The 22,520-nt window shown below is 45.8% G+C and overlaps 1 protein-coding gene across 1 annotated transcript in view; it reads left to right on the top strand.

Moving 5' to 3' along the window:
- Window positions 1–22,520, top strand: part of nmur1a (neuromedin U receptor 1a) — a 71,867-nt gene that overhangs the window by 10,929 nt on the left and 38,418 nt on the right. Inside the window, exon 2 of the mRNA XM_052475425.1 lies at window positions 3,127–4,036. Coding sequence (XP_052331385.1) covers window positions 3,145–4,036 — 892 coding nt within the window. The 5' untranslated portion in view covers window positions 3,127–3,144. The remainder of the gene's footprint in view (window positions 1–3,126; window positions 4,037–22,520) is intronic.

The following is a 22,520-nucleotide window of genomic DNA, read 5'->3' as shown; positions in this document are numbered from 1 at the left end:
CTTCGACGTCTATTCACCATGTCCTTAATCTTCCTCTGTTTATACCCATCTCCTCCCTCTCTTCGACGTCTATTCACCATGTCCTTAATCTTCCTCTGTTTATACCCATCTCCTCCCTCTCTTCGACGTCTATTCACCATGTCCTTAATCTTCCTCTGTTTATACCCATCTCCTCCCTCTCTTTGACGTCTATTCACCATGTCCTTAATCTTCCTCTGTTTATACCCATCTCCTCCCTCTCTTTGAATTCTGTCCTTAATCTTCCTCTGTTTATACCCATCTCCTCCCTCTCTTCGACGTCTATTCACCATGTCCTTAATCTTCCTCTGTTTATACCCATCTCCTCCCTCTCTTCGACGTCTATTCACCATGTCCTTAATCTTCCTCTGTTTATACCCATCTCCTCCCTCTCTTCGACGTCTATTCACCATGTCCTTAATCTTCCTCTGTTTATACCCATCTCCTCCCTCTCTTTGACGTCTATTCACCATGTCCTTAATCTTCCTCTGTTTATACCCATCTCCTCCCTCTCTTCGACGTCTATTCACCATGTCCTTAATCTTCCTCTGTTTATACCCATCTCCTCCCTCTCTTCGACGTCTATTCACCATGTCCTTAATCTTCCTCTGTTTATACCCATCTCCTCCCTCTCTTCGACGTCTATTCACCATGTCCTTAATCTTCCTCTGTTTATACCCATCTCCTCCCTCTCTTTGATGTCATCCTCAAACGCATTGGATTAACTTCCTTTGCGTTGTCATTTCAAAGGGGCTTGATGATGGACTCTCCTTGATCAGATATGAGTCACTGCAGGGGGATCGTATGTTTGATTTGCTCCTTACTCTGACTTGTCAATATAGAGCCAACTCCAAACCCCCTCCCTGCTATTAACAAGTGCATTTATATTGTATTGTATACATGATATACTGTAGATTGGCCGGCTCCTAGATGGAGCAAGTCTCCATGATCCTCTCTAGAATGTCATATGACATCTATTGCCTGGCGCTGACCTCAAAGGCCTTCACATTACCATCAGATGACGTTCAGAGACACCCCTGAGTGACGTTAACTTTGGTGGTTTGTGCTCATCTGGCAAGCCATTTAAAACCAATATACCAAGGAAGAGTAGTGGAAAAACCTGGGGTGAGTATCAGGTGCATGGTGCAGGGATCACAGTCACGCTCCGTTGGGCTTTCATCAAACCCACATGTATTGACACAGATGAGACTTGGATAGCTGTTGTTGTCCAAGCAGTTGATTGTGAGTAGTTGACCCGAACACTTACAGCTCATTTGTAGTATTCAATGAACTCACATGTAGTAATGTAGTGCAATTACTGACTAATATACTTTAATGCCAGGCCTGGTTTGGATCAAAGCACATTGTTATCCTTGCACTCTGAAAACATCATGGGTTAAAAACAACCCAGCACTGGGTAAATAGTGGACAGAACAAACGTTGGGTTATATTTGACCCAGCCAGTTGCGTCACTTAGTTGGGTTATTGTGCTATGATCCGTCGGGTCAGATCAGAAGACTAGTGTGGCTTAGTACGGCCGTGGCTTTCAGATAGTTATTTTTGGCCACCCGTGAGAGTTCAATGTGCAGTGTACAAACATAACATGAACAGGAAGACATTTACTCTCACGGGTGGACAAACATACCTATCTGAAAGCCAAACCCTACATTTTAATCTAAACTTATATATTTTTTAAATATTATAACAAAGTGGTTAATATCCCAACATTGTGATATGCATACACACTTAAGGAACTCATACACTTGTGTAAGCCTTATTAAAGCTACAAAAGTGTCAGTGCTCAACCTTAACATGTTTTGACAATAATAACAGAACAGATTAATAGGAATTACATTCACGGGGTGCCAAAAATTATTATCTGAAAGCCACTTCCCTACTAAGCCACATCTCCAGTGTTCTGATCTGACCGGTTGGATCATAACTCAATAAACCAGCATCAACTACCCAACTTAAAGAAAACAGTGGGTTGTTTGTGACCCAAATGGCTGAGATCAAATATCTCAATGTGTGTTCTGTCACATATTTTCTCAATTTGGGTTGTTTCTAACCCAGCAATTTTTGGAGTGTGGACAAGTCCTGATGGCAAACACATAATCAAACAAGCACTATATAAAAAAATACATGTGTTTTCATGGTTACTGCTTAATAAAGTAAATGAATTTCCATGTGTCCTGTATGTGCTTAGAGTTATAAAAAAAGAAGACATTAAGCTAGCAGTGTTATTAAAAGTCTTATTCTGTGAAAGTTTTAAGGAAACTTCCAAATAACCAAGAATTTCTGTTCTCAGTGCATTAAATTAAAACATTCAAGTAACCAGAGTAAAACGTTCTCAGAACATCCCTCCAACCAAAAAATAAACGTCCCCAGAACAGGGAAACGTACGTTCAGGACGTGTATGGCTTCGTTCCCACAACCAATGTGAAACCAAAAACATACGTTCCCACAACTGCCAAGGAACCAAATGTGCTAGCTGTGTCTTTTTTTTACATTTAAGATTAACAAAAAAATTATAATTCAGTGTAATTCATGTTCATTGGGGCATGGTTTCCCAAACTCGGTCCTGGGGGCCACATGGGTGCACATCGATTTTGTTGCCCTAGCACTACACAGCTGATTCAATTACCCAGTTCACCATCAAGTTTTGCTTGATGGAAACCAAAACGTGCACCCATAGGGGGCCCAGGACTGAGTTTGGGAAACCCTGCAATACAGGACAAAGGTCAAGTTTCTCAGAAACTTTAAATCGCCCCCAGTGAGCTTTAAACATCCGGTAATTAGAGTTTAGCCAGTTTTCACCCTGTCTGTTTCGGGAAAATCCTTACAGCAAAATGCTGGGAACATTATTCTGTGCAACATTAATAATCACACATTCAGACATTATCAACAGAGAGCAGACATTTACGTCCACATATACTACCAACATATTCATTTAGATTTTATATCCTTCTATGATCCTGCACTTTATATTTTACTAAATAACTTTTTGCTTAGTGCAGGGACTCTAACTTGTATTATCACTACAAGAGCATGTTACAGAAAATCATATATAAATAATATAAATAAAATATAAATGTCTTGCCTCTGCAGGCTCCGTATCCCAACACGATGACATCCAGGTACAACTGCTCCTCCGCTGACAGCTGGGACTGCCCACAGGAGGGGATGTGTGGCAACCTGACCTCTAACCTGAACGGCAGCGCGGGGCTGGTAGTAGATGCATGCCTGACACAGGAGGAGTATCTAGAGAAGTACCTGGGCCCTCTGCGCTCCTCTGTCTTCCTCCCCATCTGCCTCACCTACCTGCTCATCTTCCTGGTGGGCGCGTTTGGCAACTTGCTAACCTGCATCGTCATCGCTCGCAACAAGGTTATGCGCACGCCCACCAACTACTACCTGTTCAGCCTCGCAGTGTCTGACCTGCTGGTGCTGCTGCTGGGCATGCCACTGGAGCTCTACGAGATGTGGCAGAACTACCCATTCCTCCTGGGCAAGGGCGGCTGCTACTTTAAGACTTTCCTGTTCGAGACGGTCTGCTTCGCCTCCATCCTCAATGTGACAGCGCTCAGCGTGGAGCGCTACATCGCTGTGGTGCACCCTCTACGCGCCAAGTACGTGGTGACGCACACGCATGCCAAACGGGTCATTATGACCGTGTGGGGGATCTCGGTGCTATGTGCCGTGCCCAACACCAGCCTGCACGGCATCTTTACCCTGCAGTCGGCAGAAGGGGACACCACCAGGAAGGAGATCCCAGAGTCGGCCATCTGTACACTGGTCAAGCCCCGCTGGATGTACAACTTGACCATCCAAGTGACCACCCTGCTTTTCTTCATGCTTCCCATGCTGACCATCAGCGCTCTCTACCTGCTCATCGGCCTGCAGCTCAAACGTGAGAAGATGCTCCAGGTGATGGAGGCTGAGACAAGCCGCAACAGCTACTGCAACGTCCGCAGCCAGCAGCAGAAAGCCCGGAGACGCCAGGTCACCAAGATGCTGTGTGAGTATTGCTGCTAACTCCTCCAACCCCCCCCTCTCCCGGCCCTCCTGACATCCACGTAAACGTATTTAATTTACGCTCATCCACGATAGCAGAGGCCATGTATCTTGAATTCATTGACCCATCCCAGTAGACTGTTAAGTTCAAAGGGCGACTCCTGGGTTTCATGGGATGTTATTTATTACACACTTGTGAGGTGTTTTTGTGATATATTTGTAAACCCGTGATAAAGCGACAAGTAGGTATAAATTGGGACTAAGACTGAGTTAAGTTGCTTGAGGAACTTGAATTTGAACTTGAACTTGAAGTATGTACACAACAAGTTTTTTTTTTTTTAGACTGAAGGGAACGTACAACTAAGTTAGTGAATAAAATAGTAGAGTAACTGTTCAAAGCAACTGCTTAAACATTCCCTGTTGTACCTTGTTTGTTGTTGTTGCAATTGAAAACCTCAAGAGCATTTTATAAGATAAAAAATAAATTGGTGAAAGACAGTGACCATATCCTTCCTCAATTTATTTGTGATTGTGTCTCTCGGGCATTGTAAAGAACAGCAAAAAAAACAAAAAAACAATGGTTGTGAAATGATCCAAGATAAAGACTCAAGCAAGACGGATATAGATAAGAGTAAAGACCTGACTAATATGCCCTGTGTAATCTATTTGCTGATGTCGATTAAGCATCTTTATAGCTGTTTATATCCAGTACTATTCCTTATAATTTCCTTTGGGAAGTATTTAAAGTAAAGAACCAATATCCAATATATGCTCTTCAAACAAACTAATCTATTGAAGATGAGATGGGGGGGGGGACCACTGCTCTGATAGATTAATTAATTCATTTAGCACGGTAGTATCATTATGACAATACGTTTGTCATTCAAAGTAATGTTAAGAAGGTTCTCCAACAACATTTATTTTTATGTGCGAATTTAGTCGAATCATGACATACTTTAAACAACAAAAAATAAACCCAACATGTAAAGTGTTGGACCCAATGTTTCATGAGCTGAAATAAAATATCCCAGATGTGTTCCATATGCACAAAAAGCATATTTCTCTCAAATTCTTGGAACAAATGTGCTTACGTCCTTGTTCGTGAGCATTTGTCCCTTGCCATACTACCTCAATTGGCCCGACCAACCAGTGCTCCCGCACATTGGCTGACCGAGCTATCTGCATTGTGTCCCACCACCCGCCAACACCTCTTTTTACTCTACTGCTACTCTCTGTTCATCATATATGCATAGTCACTTTAACCATACCTACATGTACATACTACCTCAATCAGCCTGACTAACCGGTGTCTGTATATAGACTTGCTACTCTTGGTTTCAAAAGTATTTTTACTGTTGTTTTTACTTCTTCACACACACACATACACACATACACATTAACACACACACACACACACACACACACACACACACACACACACACACACACACACACACACACACACACACACACACACACACACACACACACACACACACACACACACACACACACACACACACACACACACACACACCTTGTTTTCGCACTATTGGTTAGAGCCTGTAAGTTAGCATTTCACTGTAAGGTTATGTGGGGGAGCAGTTTGCTAATGTCAATGTTGTGAATAGAGTGCCCCATGGTGGCGGTGGGGTTATGGTATGGGGCAGGCATAAGCTACAGACAATGAACACAATATAATTTGTTGTATTCGGCATACGTGACAAAGATAATCCATCCACCTGACAGGTGTGACATTATCAAAAAGCTGATTAAACAGCATGATCATTACACAGGTGCACCTTGTGCTGAGGACAATGAAAGGCCACAGTTTTGTACAATGCAATAAATGCAATTGGCATGCTGACTGCATGCTGACTGCAATGTCCACCAGAGCTGTTGCCAGAATGTTCAATTCTCTACCATAAGTTGCCTCCAACGTCGTTTCAGAGAATTTGGCAGTACGTCCAACCTGCCTCACAACCGCAGACCATGTGTATGGCGTTATGTGGGCGAGCAGTTTGCTGATGTCAACGTTGTGAACAGAGTGCCCCATGGTGATGGTGGGGTTATGGTATGGGGCAGGCATAAGCTACAGACAATGAACACAATAGAATTTTATTGATATACAGTTTAGATGCACAAAAATACTGTGACGAGATCATGAGGCCCATTGTGAGGCCCATTTTTTTTACAGATGCATATCTGTATCCCTAGTCATGTGAAATCCGTAGATTAGGGCCTAATGAATATATTTCAATTGACTGATTTCCTCAAAATGAACTGTAACTCAGTAAAATCTTTGAAATTGTTGCATGTTGCATTTAGATTTTTGTTCAGTATACTTTACAGCTGCGTTGATATTACAAAATTTGATAATGAGGATGAAGATGATGAAGACGAGGATGAAGATGAAACGGGGGATGATGAGGAGGAAGATGACGACGACATGGAGAAGGATGATGATGATGACAAGGAGGAGGATGAGGATGATGAGGATGATGAGGAGGAAGATGATGATGACATGGAGAAGGATGATGAGGATGATGAGGATGACAAGGAGGAGGAGGAAGATGAGGAGGATGATGATGATGATGAGGATGATGATGACAAGGAGGAGGATGAGGATGATGAGGATGATGAGTATGGTGAACAGTAAATGCAACCCCATAAAGCTCTAAACTTTGTCCCTTTCAGCCAATTTATGTGAACTCACTGTGTTTTGCTGAATTTTTTTGTGTGCAGTGTAAACACTCCAAAGGAACTCAGATCCATCCAAAGAGCCCCCTGAAGGGAACCGAACTCAGACCCATCCAAAGAGCCCCCTGAAGTGAACCGAACTCAGACCCATCCAAAGAGCCCCCTGAAGTGAACCGAACTCAGACCCATCCAAAGAGCCCCCTGAAGGGAACCGAACTCAGATCCATCCAAAGAGCCCCCTGAAGTGAACCGAACTCAGATCCATCCAAAGAGCCCCCTGAAGTGAACCGAACTCAGATCCATCCAAAGAGCCCCCTGAAGGGAACCGAACTCAGATCCATCCAAAGAGCCCCCTGAAGTGAACCGAACTCAGACCCATCCAAAGAGCCCCCTGAAGGGAACCGAACTCAGATCCATCCAAAGAGCCCCCTGAAGTGAACCGAACTCAGATCCATCCAAAGAGCCCCCTGAAGTGAACCGAACTCAGACCCATCCAAAGAGCCCCTGAAGTGAACCGAACTCAGACCCATCCAAAGAGCCCCTGAAGGGAACCGAACTCAGATCCATCCAAAGAGCCCCCGAACTGAAGTGAACCGAACTCAGATCCATCCAAAGAGCCCCTGAAGTGAACCGAACTCAGATCCATCCAAAGAGCCCCTGAAGTGAACCGAACTCAGATCCATCCAAAGAGCCCCCTGAAGTGAACCGAACTCAGATCCATCCAAAGAGCCCCTGAAGTGAACCGAACTCAGATCCATCCAAAGAGCCCCTGAAGTGATCTGAACTCAGATCCATCCAAAGAGCCCCCTGAAGTGAACCGAACTCAGATCCATCCAAAGAGCCCCCTGAAGTGAACCGAACTCAGACCCATCCAAAGAGCCCCCTGAAGTGATCTGAACTCAGATCCATCCAAAGAGCCCCCTGAAGTGAACCGAACTCAGATCCATCCAAAGAGCCCCCTGAAGTGAACCGAACTCAGATCCATCCAAAGAGCCCCCTGAAGTGATCTGAACTCAGATCCATCCAAAGAGCCCCCTGAAGTGATCTGAACTCAGATCCATCCAAAGAGCCCCCTGAAGTGAACCGAACTCAGATCCATCCAAAGAGCCCCCTGAAGTGAACCGAACTCAGACCCATCCAAAGAGCCCCCTGAAGTGATCTGAACTCAGATCCATCCAAAGAGCCCCCTGAAGTGAACCGAACTCAGACCCATCCAAAGAGCCCCCTGAAGGGAACCGAACTCAGACCCATCCAAAGAGCCCCCTGAAGTGAACCGAACTCAGATCCATCCAAAGAGCCCCTGAAGTGAACCGAACTCAGACCCATCCAAAGAGCCCCCTGAGGGGAACCGAACTCAGATCCATCCAAAGAGCCCCCTGAAGTGAACCGAACTCAGATCCATCCAAAGAGCCCCCTGAAGTGAACCGAACTCAGACCCATCCAAAGAGCCCCTGAAGTGAACCGAACTCAGACCCATCCAAAGAGCCCCTGAAGTGAACCGAACTCAGACCAAAGAGCCCCAGATCCATCCAAAGAGCCCCCTGAAGTGAACCGAACTCAGATCCATCCAAAGAGCCCCCTGAAGTGAACCGAACTCAGACCCATCCAAAGAGCCCCCTGAAGTGATCTGAACTCAGATCCATCCAAAGAGCCCCTGAAGTGAACCGAACTCAGATCCATCCAAAGAGCCCCTGAAGTGAACCGAACTCAGACCCATCCAAAGAGCCCCTGAAGGGAACCGAACTCAGATCCATCCAAAGAGCCCCTGAAGTGAACCGAACTCAGATCCATCCAAAGAGCCCCTGAAGTGAACCGAACTCAGATCCATCCAAAGAGCCCCTGAAGTGAACCGAACTCAGATCCATCCAAAGAGCCCCCTGAAGTGATCTGAACTCAGATCCATCCAAAGAGCCCCCTGAAGTGAACCGAACTCAGATCCATCCAAAGAGCCCCCTGAAGTGAACCGAACTCAGATCCATCCAAAGAGCCCCCTGAAGTGATCTGAACTCAGACCCATCCAAAGAGCCCCCTGAAGTGATCTGAACTCAGATCCATCCAAAGAGCCCCCTGAAGTGAACCGAACTCAGACCCATCCAAAGAGCCCCCTGAAGTGATCTGAACTCAGATCCATCCAAAGAGCCCCCTGAAGTGAACCGAACTCAGATCCATCCAAAGAGCCCCCTGAAGTGATCTGAACTCAGATCCATCCAAAGAGCCCCCTGAAGTGAACCGAACTCAGATCCATCCAAAGAGCCCCCTGAAGTGAACCGAACTCAGACCCATCCAAAGAGCCCCCTGAAGTGAACCGAACTCAGACCCATCCAAAGAGCCCCCTGAAGTGAACCGAACTCAGATCCATCCAAAGAGCCCCCTGAAGTGAACCGAACTCAGACCCATCCAAAGAGCCCCCTGAAGGGAACCGAACTCAGACCCATCCAAAGAGCCCCCTGAAGGGAACCGAACTCAGACCCATCCAAAGAGCCCCCTGAAGTGAACCGAACTCAGATCCATCCAAAGAGCCCCCTGAAGTGATCTGAACTCAGATCCATCCAAAGAGCCCCCTGAAGTGAACCGAACTCAGACCCATCCAAAGAGCCCCATGAAGTGATCTGAACTCAGATCCATCCAAAGAGCCCCCTGAAGTGATCTGAACTCAGATCCATCCAAAGAGCCCCCTGAAGTGAACCGAACTCAGACCCATCCAAAGAGCCCCCTGAAGTGATCTGAACTCAGATCCATCCAAAGAGCCCCCTGAAGTGAACCGAACTCAGATCCATCCAAAGAGCCCCCTGAAGTGATCTGAACTCAGATCCATCCAAAGAGCCCCCCATGAAGAGCCCCTGAAGTGAACCGAACTCAGATCCATCCAAAGAGCCCCCTGAAGCTCCCATCCAAAGAGCCCCTGAAGTGATCTGAACTCAGATCCATCCAAAGAGCCCCCTGAAGTGAACCGAACTCAGATCCATCCAAAGAGCCCCCTGAAGTGATCTGAACTCAGATCCATCCAAAGAGCCCCTGAAGTGAACCAACTCAGATCCAGATCCATCCAAAGAGCCCCTGAAGTGATCTGAACTCAGAGCCCATGATCTGAACTCAGATCAAAGAGCCCCTGAAAGAGCCCCCTGAAGTGAACCGAACTCAGATCCATCCAAAGAGCCCCCTGAAGGGAACCGACTCAGATCCATCTCAGATCCATCAGATCCAAAGAGCCCCCTGAAGTGAACCGAACTCAGATCCATCCAAAGAGCCCCTGAAGTGAACCGAACTCAGATCCATCCAAAGAGCCCCAAAGAGCCCCCTGAAGGGAACCGAACTCAGACCCATCCAAAGAGCCCCCTGAAGGGAACCGAACTCAGACCCATCCAAAGAGCCCCCTGAAGTGAACCGAACTCAGATCCATCCAAAGAGCCCCCTGAAGTGAACCGAACTCAGATCCATCCAAAGAGCCCCCTGAAGTGAACCGAACTCAGATCCATCCAAAGAGCCCCCTGAAGTGAACCGAACTCAGACCCATCCAAAGAGCCCCCTGAAGTGATCTGAACTCAGATCCATCCAAAGAGCCCCCTGAAGTGAACCGAACTCAGATCCATCCAAAGAGCCCCCTGAAGTGAACCGAACTCAGACCCATCCAAAGAGCCCCCTGAAGTGAACCGAACTCAGATCCATCCAAAGAGCCCCCTGAAGGGAACCGAACTCAGATCCATCCAAAGAGCCCCCTGAAGTGAACCGAACTCAGATCCATCCAAAGAGCCCCCTGAAGTGAACCGAACTCAGATCCATCCAAAGAGCCCCCTGAAGGGAACCGAACTCAGATCCATCCAAAGAGCCCCCTGAAGTGAACCGAACTCAGACCCATCCAAAGAGCCCCCTGAAGTGAACCGAACTCAGATCCATCCAAAGAGCCCCCGAACTGAATCCAAAGAGCCCCCTGAATCTGAACTCAGACCCATCCAAAGAGCCCCCTGAAGTGAACCGAACTCAGATCCATCCAAAGAGCCCCCTGAAGTGAACCGAACTCAGATCCATCCAAAGAGCCCCTGAAGGAACCGAACTCAGATCCATCCAAAGAGCCCCTGAAGGAACCGAGCCCCCTGACTCAGATCCATCCAAAGAGCCCCCTGAAGGGAATCCATCCAAAGAGCCCCTGAAGTGAACCTCAGATCCATCCAAAGAGCCCTGAAGTGAACCATCCAAAGAGCCCCTGAAGGGAACCGAACTCAGATCCATCCAAAGAGCCCCTGAAGGGAACCGAACTCAGATCCATCCAAAGAGCCCCCTGAAGTGATCTGAACTCAGACCCATCCAAAGAGCCCCCTGAAGTGAACCGAACTCAGATCCATCCAAAGAGCCCCCTGAAGGGAACCGAACTCAGATCCATCCAAAGAGCCCCCTGAAGGGAACCGAACTCAGATCCATCCAAAGAGCCCCCTGAAGGGAACCGAACTCAGATCCATCCAAAGAGCCCCCTGAAGGGAACCGAACTCAGATCCATCCAAAGAGCCCCCTGAAGTGAACCGAACTCAGATCCATCCAAAGAGCCCCCTGAAGGGAACCGAACTCAGACCATCTCCAGAGGTGGTGTGAGTTTGGTTCGCTTTGAATTCCACAGTTTTGTTCCCTTTTGCAGGACAATGTGAACGCAAAGCAGCTATTTAATGTAATTTATTTCACCTTTATTTAACCAGGTAGGCTAGTTGAGAACACCTTTATTTAACCAGGTAGGCCAGTTGAGATCACCTTTATTTAACCAGGTAGGCCAGTTGAGAACACCTTTATTTAACCAGGTAGGCCAGTTGAGAACACCTTTATTTAACCAGGTAGGCCAGTTGAGAACACCTTTATTTAACCAGGTAGGCCAGTTGAGAACACCTTTATTTAACCAGGTAGGCCAGTTGAGAACACCTTTATTTAACCAGGTAGGCCAGTTGAGAACACCTTTATTTAACCAGGTAGGCCAGTTGAGATCACCTTTATTTAACCAGGTAGGCCAGTTGAGATCACCTTTATTTAACCAGGTAGGCCAGTTCAGAACACCTTTATTTAACCAGGTAGGCCAGTTGTCACGAACCGGCTCAAACCCGTAACAAAGGGAGACAACGTGGAGACAAGGAGTAGCAAAATATATATTTATTAACTAAAGCAACTAAGTATAATATACCATGGTGTGTGTAATCAGTAATCAGTAGTGTAAGTGAGTGTTTTGCATGCATGAATGTGATAATGCAGGGTGATGAAAGGTGCCAAAGCAAACAAACAAACAAAAGGCCACCAAGAACCACAACACAATCTACAAAAGGTGTCTGCATGGAGAGAGTCTCTTCCATGAATGTGGAAGAGGTCTATTTATCCTGGGAGACACCTGGCCCAGGTGTTTCCCATGTAGGTGTTTCCCTCCCAACTCCGCCCATCGGCATCCTAATAAGGAAACAAGAACAAAGAGAGAATACGGCAGACAGAGTGGGAGGGTCGTCACACAGTTGAGAATACCTTTATTTAACCAGGTAGGCCAGTTGAGAACAAGTTCTCATTTACAACTGCGACCTGGCCAAGATAAAGCAAAGCAGTGCGACAAAAACAACAACACAGAGTTACACAATAAACAAACGTACAGTCAATAATAACGCAATAGAAAAAAAATCTATGTACAGTGTGTGCAAATGTAGAAGAGTAGGGAGGTAGGCAATAAATACGCCCTATAGGAGAAAATTATTACAATTTAGCAGTAATACTGGGGTGATAGATGTGCAGATGATGATGTGCAAGTAGAGATACTGGGGTGCAAAAGAGCAAGAGGGTAAGTAATAATATGGGGATGGGGTATCTGGATGGGCTATTTACAGATTGGCTATGTACAGGTACAGTGATCGGTAAGGTGCTCTGACAGCTTATGCTTAAAGTTAGAGAGGGAGATATAAGACTCCAGGTTCAGCGACTTTTGCAATTCGTTCCAGTCATTGGCAGCAGAGAACTGGAAGGAAAGGCGGCCAAATGAGGAGTTGGCTTTGGGGGTGACCAGAGCAATATACCTGCTGGAGCGCGTGCTACGGGTGGGTGCTGCTATGGTGACCGGTGAGCTGAGATAAGGCGGGGCTTTAACCAGCAAAGACTTATAGATGACCTGGAACGAATGGCACTGTATATCCAGTTTGCTGAGTAGAGTGTTGGGGGCTATTTTGTAAATGACATTGCCAAAGTCAAGGATAGGATAGTCAGTTTTACGAGGGTATGTTTGGCGGCATAAGTGAAGGAATCTTTGTTGCGAAATAGGAAGCCGATTCTACATTTAATTTGGGATTGGAAATGCTTAATGTGAGTCTGGAATGAGAGTTTACAGTCTAACCAGACACCTAGGTATTTGTATTGGTCCACATATTCTAGGTCAGAACCGTCCAGAGTAGTGATGCTAGGCGGGTGGGAGAGTGCGGGCAGCAATCGGTTGAAGAGCATGCACTTAGTTTTACTAGCATTTAAAAACAGTTGGAGGCCACGGAAGTAGTGCTATATGGCATTGAAGCTCGTTTGGAGGTTTGTTAGCACAGTGTCCAAAGAAGGGCCGGATGTTTCCAGAATGGTGTCAACTGCGTAGAGGTGGATCACCAGACTACTGCAACACTGTTTCCCCTGACATAACCCCTCACACTAGACTACTGACATAACCCTTCACACTAGACTACTGACATAACCCCTCACACTAGACTACTGACATAACCCTTCACACTAGACTACTGACATAACCCTTCACACTAGACTACTGACATAACCCCTCACACTAGACTACTGACATAACCCTTCACACTAGACTACTGACATAACCCCTCACACTAGACTACTGACATAACCCTTCACACTAGACTACTGACATAACCCTTCACACTAGACTACTGACATCACCCCTCACACTAGACTACTGACATAACCCCTCACACTAGACTACTGACATAACCCCTCACACTAGACTACTGACATAACCCTTCACACTAGACTACTGACATAACCCTTCACACTAGACTACTGACATAACCCTTCACACTAGACTACTGACATAACCCTTCACACTAGACTACTGACATAACCGTTCACACTAGACTACTGACATAACCCCTCACACTAGACTACTGACATTACCCCTCACACTAGACTACTGATATAACCCTTCACACTAGACTACTGACATAACCCTTCACACTAGACTACTGACATAACCCTTCACACTAGACTACTGACATAACCCCTCACACTAGACTACTGACATAACCCTTCACACTAGACTACTGACATAACCCTTCACACTAGACTACTGACATAACCCTTCACACTAGACTACTGACATAACCCTTCACACTAGACTACTGACATAACCGTTCACACTAGACTACTGACATAACCCCTCACACTAGACTACTGACATTACCCCTCACACTAGACTACTGATATAACCCTTCACACTAGACTACTGACATAACCCTTCACACTAGACTACTGACATAACCCTTCACACTAGACTACTGACATAACCCCTCACACTAGACTACTGACATAACCCTTCACACTAGACTACTGACATAACCCCTCACACTAGACTACTGACATAACCCTTCACACTAGACTACTGACATAACCCTTCACACTAGACTACTGACATAACCCCTCACACTAGACTACTGACATAACCCTTCACACTAGACTACTGACATAACCCCTCACACTAGACTACTGACATAACCCTTCACACTAGACTACTGACATAACCCCTCACACTAGACTACTGACATAACCCTTCACACTAGACTACTGACATAACCCTTCACACTAGACTACTGACATAACCCCTCACACTAGACTACTGACATAACCCTTCACACTAGACTACTGACATAACCCTTCACACTAGACTACTGACATAACCCCTCACACTAGACTACTGATATAACCCTTCACACTAGACTACTGACATAACCCTTCACACTAGACTACTGACATAACCCCTCACACTAGACTACTGCAACACTGTTTCCCCTGACATAACCCTTCACACTAGACTACTGACATAACGCTTCACACTAGACTACTGACATAACCCTTCACACTAGACTACTGGCATAACCCTTCACACTAGACTACTGACATAACCCCTCACACTAGACTACTGACATAACCCTTCACACTAGACTACTGACATAACCCCTCACACTAGACTACTGACATAACCCTTCACACTAGACTACTGACATAACCTCTCACACTAGACTACTGACATAACCCCTCACACTAGACTACTGACATAACCCCTCACACTAGACTACTGACATAACCCCTCACACTAGACTACTGACATAACCCCTCACACTAGACTACTGACATAACCCTTCACACTAGACTACTGACATAACCCTTCACACTAGACTACTGACATAACCCCTCACACTAGACTACTGACATAACCCTTCACACTAGACTACTGACATAACCCCTCACACTAGACTACTGACATAACCCCTCACACTAGACTACTGACATAACCCCTCACACTAGACTACTGACATAACCCCTCACACTAGACTACTGACATAACCCTTCACACTAGACTACTGACATAACCCTTCACACTAGACTACTGACATAACCCTTCACACTAGACTACTGACATAACCCTTCACACTAGACTACTGACATAACCCCTCACACTAGACTACTGACATAACCCTTCACACTAGACTACTGACATAACCCTTCACACTAGACTACTGACATAACCCCTCACACTAGACTACTGACATAACCCCTCACACTAGACTACTGACATAACCCCTCACACTAGACTACTGACATAACCCTTCACACTAGACTACTGACATAACCCCTCACACTAGACTACTGACATAACCCTTCACACTAGACTACTGACATAACCCCTCACACTAGACTACTGACATAACCCTTCACACTAGACTACTGACATAACCCTTCACACTAGACTACTGACATAACCCCTCACACTAGACTACTGACATAACCCTTCACACTAGACTACTGACATAACCCTTCACACTAGACTACTGACATAACCCCTCACACTGACTACTGATATAACCCTTCACACTAGACTACTGACATAACCCTTCACACTAGACTACTGACATAACCCCTCACACTAGACTACTGCAACACTGTTTCCCCTGACATAACCCTTCACACTAGACTACTGACATAACGCTTCACACTAGACTACTGACATAACCCTTCACGCTAGACTACTGGCATAACCCTTCACACTAGACTACTGACATAACCCCTCACACTAGACTACTGACATAACCCTTCACACTAGACTACTGACATAACCCCTCACACTAGACTACTGACATAACCCTTCACACTAGACTACTGACATAACCTCTCACACTAGACTACTGACATAACCCCTCACACTAGACTACTGACATAACCCCTCACACTAGACTACTGACATAACCCTTCACACTAGACTACTGACATAACCCCTCACACTAGACTACTGACATAACCCTTCACACTAGACTACTGACATAACCCTTCACACTAGACTACTGACATCACCCCTCACACTAGACTACTGACATAACCCCTCACACTAGACTACTGACATAACCCCTCACACTAGACTACTGACATAACCCTTCACACTAGACTACTGACATAACCCTTCACACTAGACTACTGACATAACCCTTCACACTAGACTACTGACATAACCCTTCACACTAGACTACTGACATAACCCCTCACACTAGACTACTGACATAACCCTTCACACTAGACTACTGACATAACCCTTCACACTAGACTACTGACATAACCCCTCACACTAGACTACTGACATAACCCTTCACACTAGACTACTGACATAACCCTTCACACTAGACTACTGACATCACCCCTCACACTAGACTACTGACATAACCCCTCACACTAGACTACTGACATAACCCTTCACACTAGACTACTGACATAACCCCTCACACTAGACTACTGACATAACCCTTCACACTAGACTACTGACATAACCCTTCACACTAGACTACTGACATAACCCCTCACACTAGACTACTGACATAACCCTTCACACTGGACTACTGACATAACCCTTCACACTAGACTACTGACATCACCCCTCACACTAGACTACTGACATAACCCTCACACTAGACTACTGACATAACCCCTCACACTAGACTACTGACATAACCCTTCACACTAGACTACTGACATAACCCTTCACACTAGACTACTGACATAACCCTTCACACTAGACTACTGACATAACCTCTCACACTAGACTACTGACATAACCCCTCACACTAGACTACTGACATAACCCCTCACACTAGACTACTGACATAACCCCTCACACTAGACTACTGACATAACCCCTCACACTGGACTACTGACATAACCCTTCACACTAGACTACTGACATAACCCTTCACACTAGACTACTGACATAACCCCTCACACTAGACTACTGACATAACCCTTCACACTAGACTACTGACATAACCCTTCACACTAGACTACTGACATAACCCCTCACACTAGACTACTGACATAACCCTTCACACTAGACTACTGACATAACCCTTCACACTAGACTACTGACATAACCCCTCACACTAGACTACTGACATAACCCCTCACACTAGACTACTGACATAACCCCTCACACTAGACTACTGACATAACCCCTCACACTAGACTACTGACATAACCCTTCACACTAGACTACTGACATAACCCTTCACACTGGACTACTGACATAACCCTTCACACTGGACTACTGACATAACCCTTCACACTGGACTACTGACATAACCCCTCACACTAGACTACTGACATAACCCTTCACACTAGACTACTGACATAACCCTTCACACTAGACTACTGACATAACCCCTCACACTAGACTACTGACATAACCCCTCACACTAGACTACTGACATAACCCCTCACACTAGACTACTGACATAACCCCTCACACTAGACTACTGACATAACCCTTCACACTAGACTACTGACATAACCCCTCACACTAGACTACTGACATAACCCTTCACACTAGACTACTGACATAACCCCTCACACTAGACTACTGACATAACCCTTCACACTAGACTACTGACATAACCCTTCACACTAGACTACTGACATAACCCCTCACACTAGACTACTGACATAACCCTTCACACTAGACTACTGACATAACCCTTCACACTAGACTACTGACATAACCCCTCACACTAGACTACTGATATAACCCTTCACACTAGACTACTGACATAACCCCTCACACTGGACTACTGACATAACCCCTCACACTGGACTACTGACATAACCCCTCACACTGGACTACTGACATAACCCTTCACACTGGACTACTGACATAACCCTTCACACTGGACTACTGACATAACCCTTCACACTAGACTACTGACATAACCCTTCACACTAGACTACTGACATAACCCCTCACACTAGACTACTGACATAACCCTTCACACTGGACTACTGACATAACCCTTCACACTGGACTACTGACATAACCCCTCACACTGACTACTGACATAACCCCTCACACTAGACTACTGACATAACCCCTCACACTAGACTACTGACATAACCCCTCACACTAGACTACTGACATAACCCTTCACACTAGACTACTGACATAACCCCTCACACTAGACTACTGACATAACCCTTCACACTAGACTACTGACATAACCCCTCACACTAGACTACTGACATAACCCTTCACACTAGACTACTGACATAACCCTTCACACTAGACTACTGACATAACCCCTCACACTAGACTACTGACATAACCCTTCACACTGGACTACTGACATAACCCTTCACACTGGACTACTGACATAACCCCTCACACTGGACTACTGATATAACCCTTCACACTAGACTACTGACATAACCCTTCACACTAGACTACTGACATAACCCCTCACACTAGACTACTGCAACACTGTTTCCCTGACATAACCCTTCACACTAGACTACTGACATAACGCTTCACACTGGACTACTGACATAACCCTTCACACTGGACTACTGGCATAACCCTTCACACTAGACTACTGACATAACCCCTCACACTAGACTACTGACATAACCCTTCACACTAGACTACTGACATAACCCTCACACTAGACTACTGACATAACCCTTCACACTAGACTACTGACATAACCTCTCACACTGGACTACTGACATAACCCCTCACACTGGACTACTGACATAACCCCTCACACTAGACTACTGACATAACCCTCACACTGGACTACTGACATAACCCCTCACACTGGACTACTGACATAACCCCTCACACTGGACTACTGACATAACCCTTCACACTAGACTACTGACATAACCCTTCACACTGGACTACTGACATAACCCCTCACACTGGACTACTGACATAACCCCTCACACTGGACTACTGACATAACCCCTCACACTGGACTACTGACATAACCCTCACACTAGACTACTGACATAACCCTTCACACTAGACTACTGACATAACCCTTCACACTAGACTACTGACATAACCCCTCACACTAGACTACTGACATAACCCTTCACACTAGACTACTGACATAACCCTTCACACTAGACTACTGACATAACCCCTCACACTAGACTACTGATATAACCCTTCACACTAGACTACTGACATAACCCTTCACACTAGACTACTGACATAACCCCTCACACTAGACTACTGCAACACTGTTTCCCCTGACATAACCCTTCACACTAGACTACTGACATAACGCTTCACACTAGACTACTGACATAACCCTTCACACTAGACTACTGGCATAACCCTTCACACTAGACTACTGACATAACCCCTCACACTAGACTACTGACATAACCCTTCACACTAGACTACTGACATAACCCCTCACACTAGACTACTGACATAACCCTTCACACTAGACTACTGACATAACCTCTCACACTAGACTACTGACATAACCCCTCACACTAGACTACTGACATAACCCCTCACACTAGACTACTGACATAACCCCTCACACTAGACTACTGACATAACCCCTCACACTAGACTACTGACATAACCCTTCACACTAGACTACTGACATAACCCTTCACACTAGACTACTGACATAACCCCTCACACTAGACTACTGACATAACCCTTCACACTAGACTACTGACATAACCCTTCACACTAGACTACTGACATAACCCCTCACACTAGACTACTGACATAACCCTTCACACTAGACTACTGACATAACCCTTCACACTAGACTACTGACATAACCCCTCACACTAGACTACTGACATAACCCCTCACACTAGACTACTGACATAACCCTCACACTGGACTACTGACATAACCCCTCACACTGGACTACTGACATAACCCTTCACACTGGACTACTGACATAACCCTTCACACTAGACTACTGACATAACCCTTCACACTGGACTACTGACATAACCCTTCACACTGGACTACTGACATAACCCCTCACACTGGACTACTGACATAACCCTTCACACTGGACTACTGACATAACCCTTCACACTGACTACTGACATAACCCCTCACACTGGACTACTGACATAACCCCTCACACTAGACTACTGACATAACCCTTCACACTAGACTACTGACATAACCCTTCACACTGGACTACTGACATCACCCCTCACACTGGACTACTGACATAACCCTTCACACTAGACTACTGACATAACCCTTCACACTAGACTACTGACATAACCCCTCACACTAGACTACTGACCCCTCACATAACCCCCTCACACTAGACTACTGACATAACCCCTCACACTAGACTACTGACATAACCCTTCACACTGACTACTGACATAACCCTTCACACTAGACTACTGACATAACCCTTCACACTAGACTACTGACATAACCCTTCACACTAGACTACTGACATAACCCCTCACACTAGACTACTGACATAACCCTTCACACTGGACTACTGACATAACCCTTCACACTGACTACTGACATAACCCCTCACACTAGACTACTGACATAACCCCTCACACTAGACTACTGACATAACCCCTCACACTAGGACTACTGACATAACCCCTCACACTGGACTACTGACATAACCCTTCACACTAGACTACTGACATAACCCCTCACACTAGACTACTGACATAACCCTTCACACTGACTACTGACATAACCCCTCACACTAGACTACTGACATAACCCTTCACACTAGACTACTGACATAACCCTTCACACTGACTACTGACATAACCCCTCACACTGACTACTGACATAACCCTTCACACTGGACTACTGACATAACCCTTCACACTGGACTACTGACATAACCCTTCATACTGAACCCCTCACTACTGGACTACTGATATAACCCTTCACACTGGACTACTGACATAACCCTTCACACTGGACTACTGACATAACCCCTCACACTAGACTACCCTGCAACACTGTTTCCCCTGACATAACCCTTCACACTGGACTACTGACATAACCCTTCACACTAGACTACTGACATAACCCTTCACACTAGACTACTGACATAACCCTTCACACTAGACTACTGACATAACCCCTCACACTGGACTACTGACATAACCCTTCACACTGGACTACTGACATAACCCCTCACACTAGACTACTGACATAACCCTTCACACTGGACTACTGACATAACCTCTCACACTAGACTACTGACATAACCCCTCACACTGGACTACTGACATAACCCTCACACTGGACTACTGGACTACTGACATAACCCCTCACACTGGACTACTGACATAACCCCTCACACTGGACTACTGACATAACCCTTCACACTGGACTACTGACATAACCCCTCACACTGGACTACTGACATAACCCTTCACACTGGACTACTGACATAACCCTTCACACTGGACTACTGACATAACCCCTCACACTGGACTACTGACATAACCCTTCACACTAGACTACTGACATAACCCTTCACACTGGACTACTGACATAACCCTTCACACTAGACTACTGACATAACCCTCACACTGGACTACTGACATAACCCTTCACACTAGACTACTGACATAACCCTTCACACTAGACTACTGACATAACCCCTCACACTGGACTACTGACATAACCCTTCACACTAGACTACTGACATAACCCTCACACTGGACTACTGACATAACCCTTCACACTGGACTACTGACATAACCCTTCACTACTGACCCTCACACTAGACTACTGACATAACCCCTCACACTAGACTACTGACATAACCCCTCACACTGGACTACTGACATAACCCCTCACACTAGACTACTGACATCACCCCTCACACTAGACTACTGACATAACCCCTCACACTAGACTACTGACATAACCCCTCACACTAGACTACTGACATAACCCCTCACACTAGACTACTGACATAACCCTCACACTAGACTACTGACATAACCCTTCACACTAGACTACTGACATAACCCTTCACACTAGACTACTGACATAACCCTTCACACTGGACTACTGACATAACCCTCACACTGGACTACTGACATAACCCTTCACACTGGACTACTGACATAACCCTCACACTGGACTACTGACATTACCCTCACACTGGACTACTGATATAACCCTTCACACTAGACTACTGACATAACCCTTCACACTGGACTACTGACATAACCCTTCACACTGGACTACTGACATA

Source organism: Oncorhynchus keta, chromosome 22, assembly GCF_023373465.1.
Source record: "Oncorhynchus keta strain PuntledgeMale-10-30-2019 chromosome 22, Oket_V2, whole genome shotgun sequence".
In the NCBI taxonomy this organism is placed as follows: Eukaryota; Metazoa; Chordata; class Actinopteri; order Salmoniformes; family Salmonidae; genus Oncorhynchus; species Oncorhynchus keta.
The sequence above is the reverse complement of the archived record's forward strand: the minus strand, read 5'-3'. Positions and strand labels throughout refer to the sequence as shown.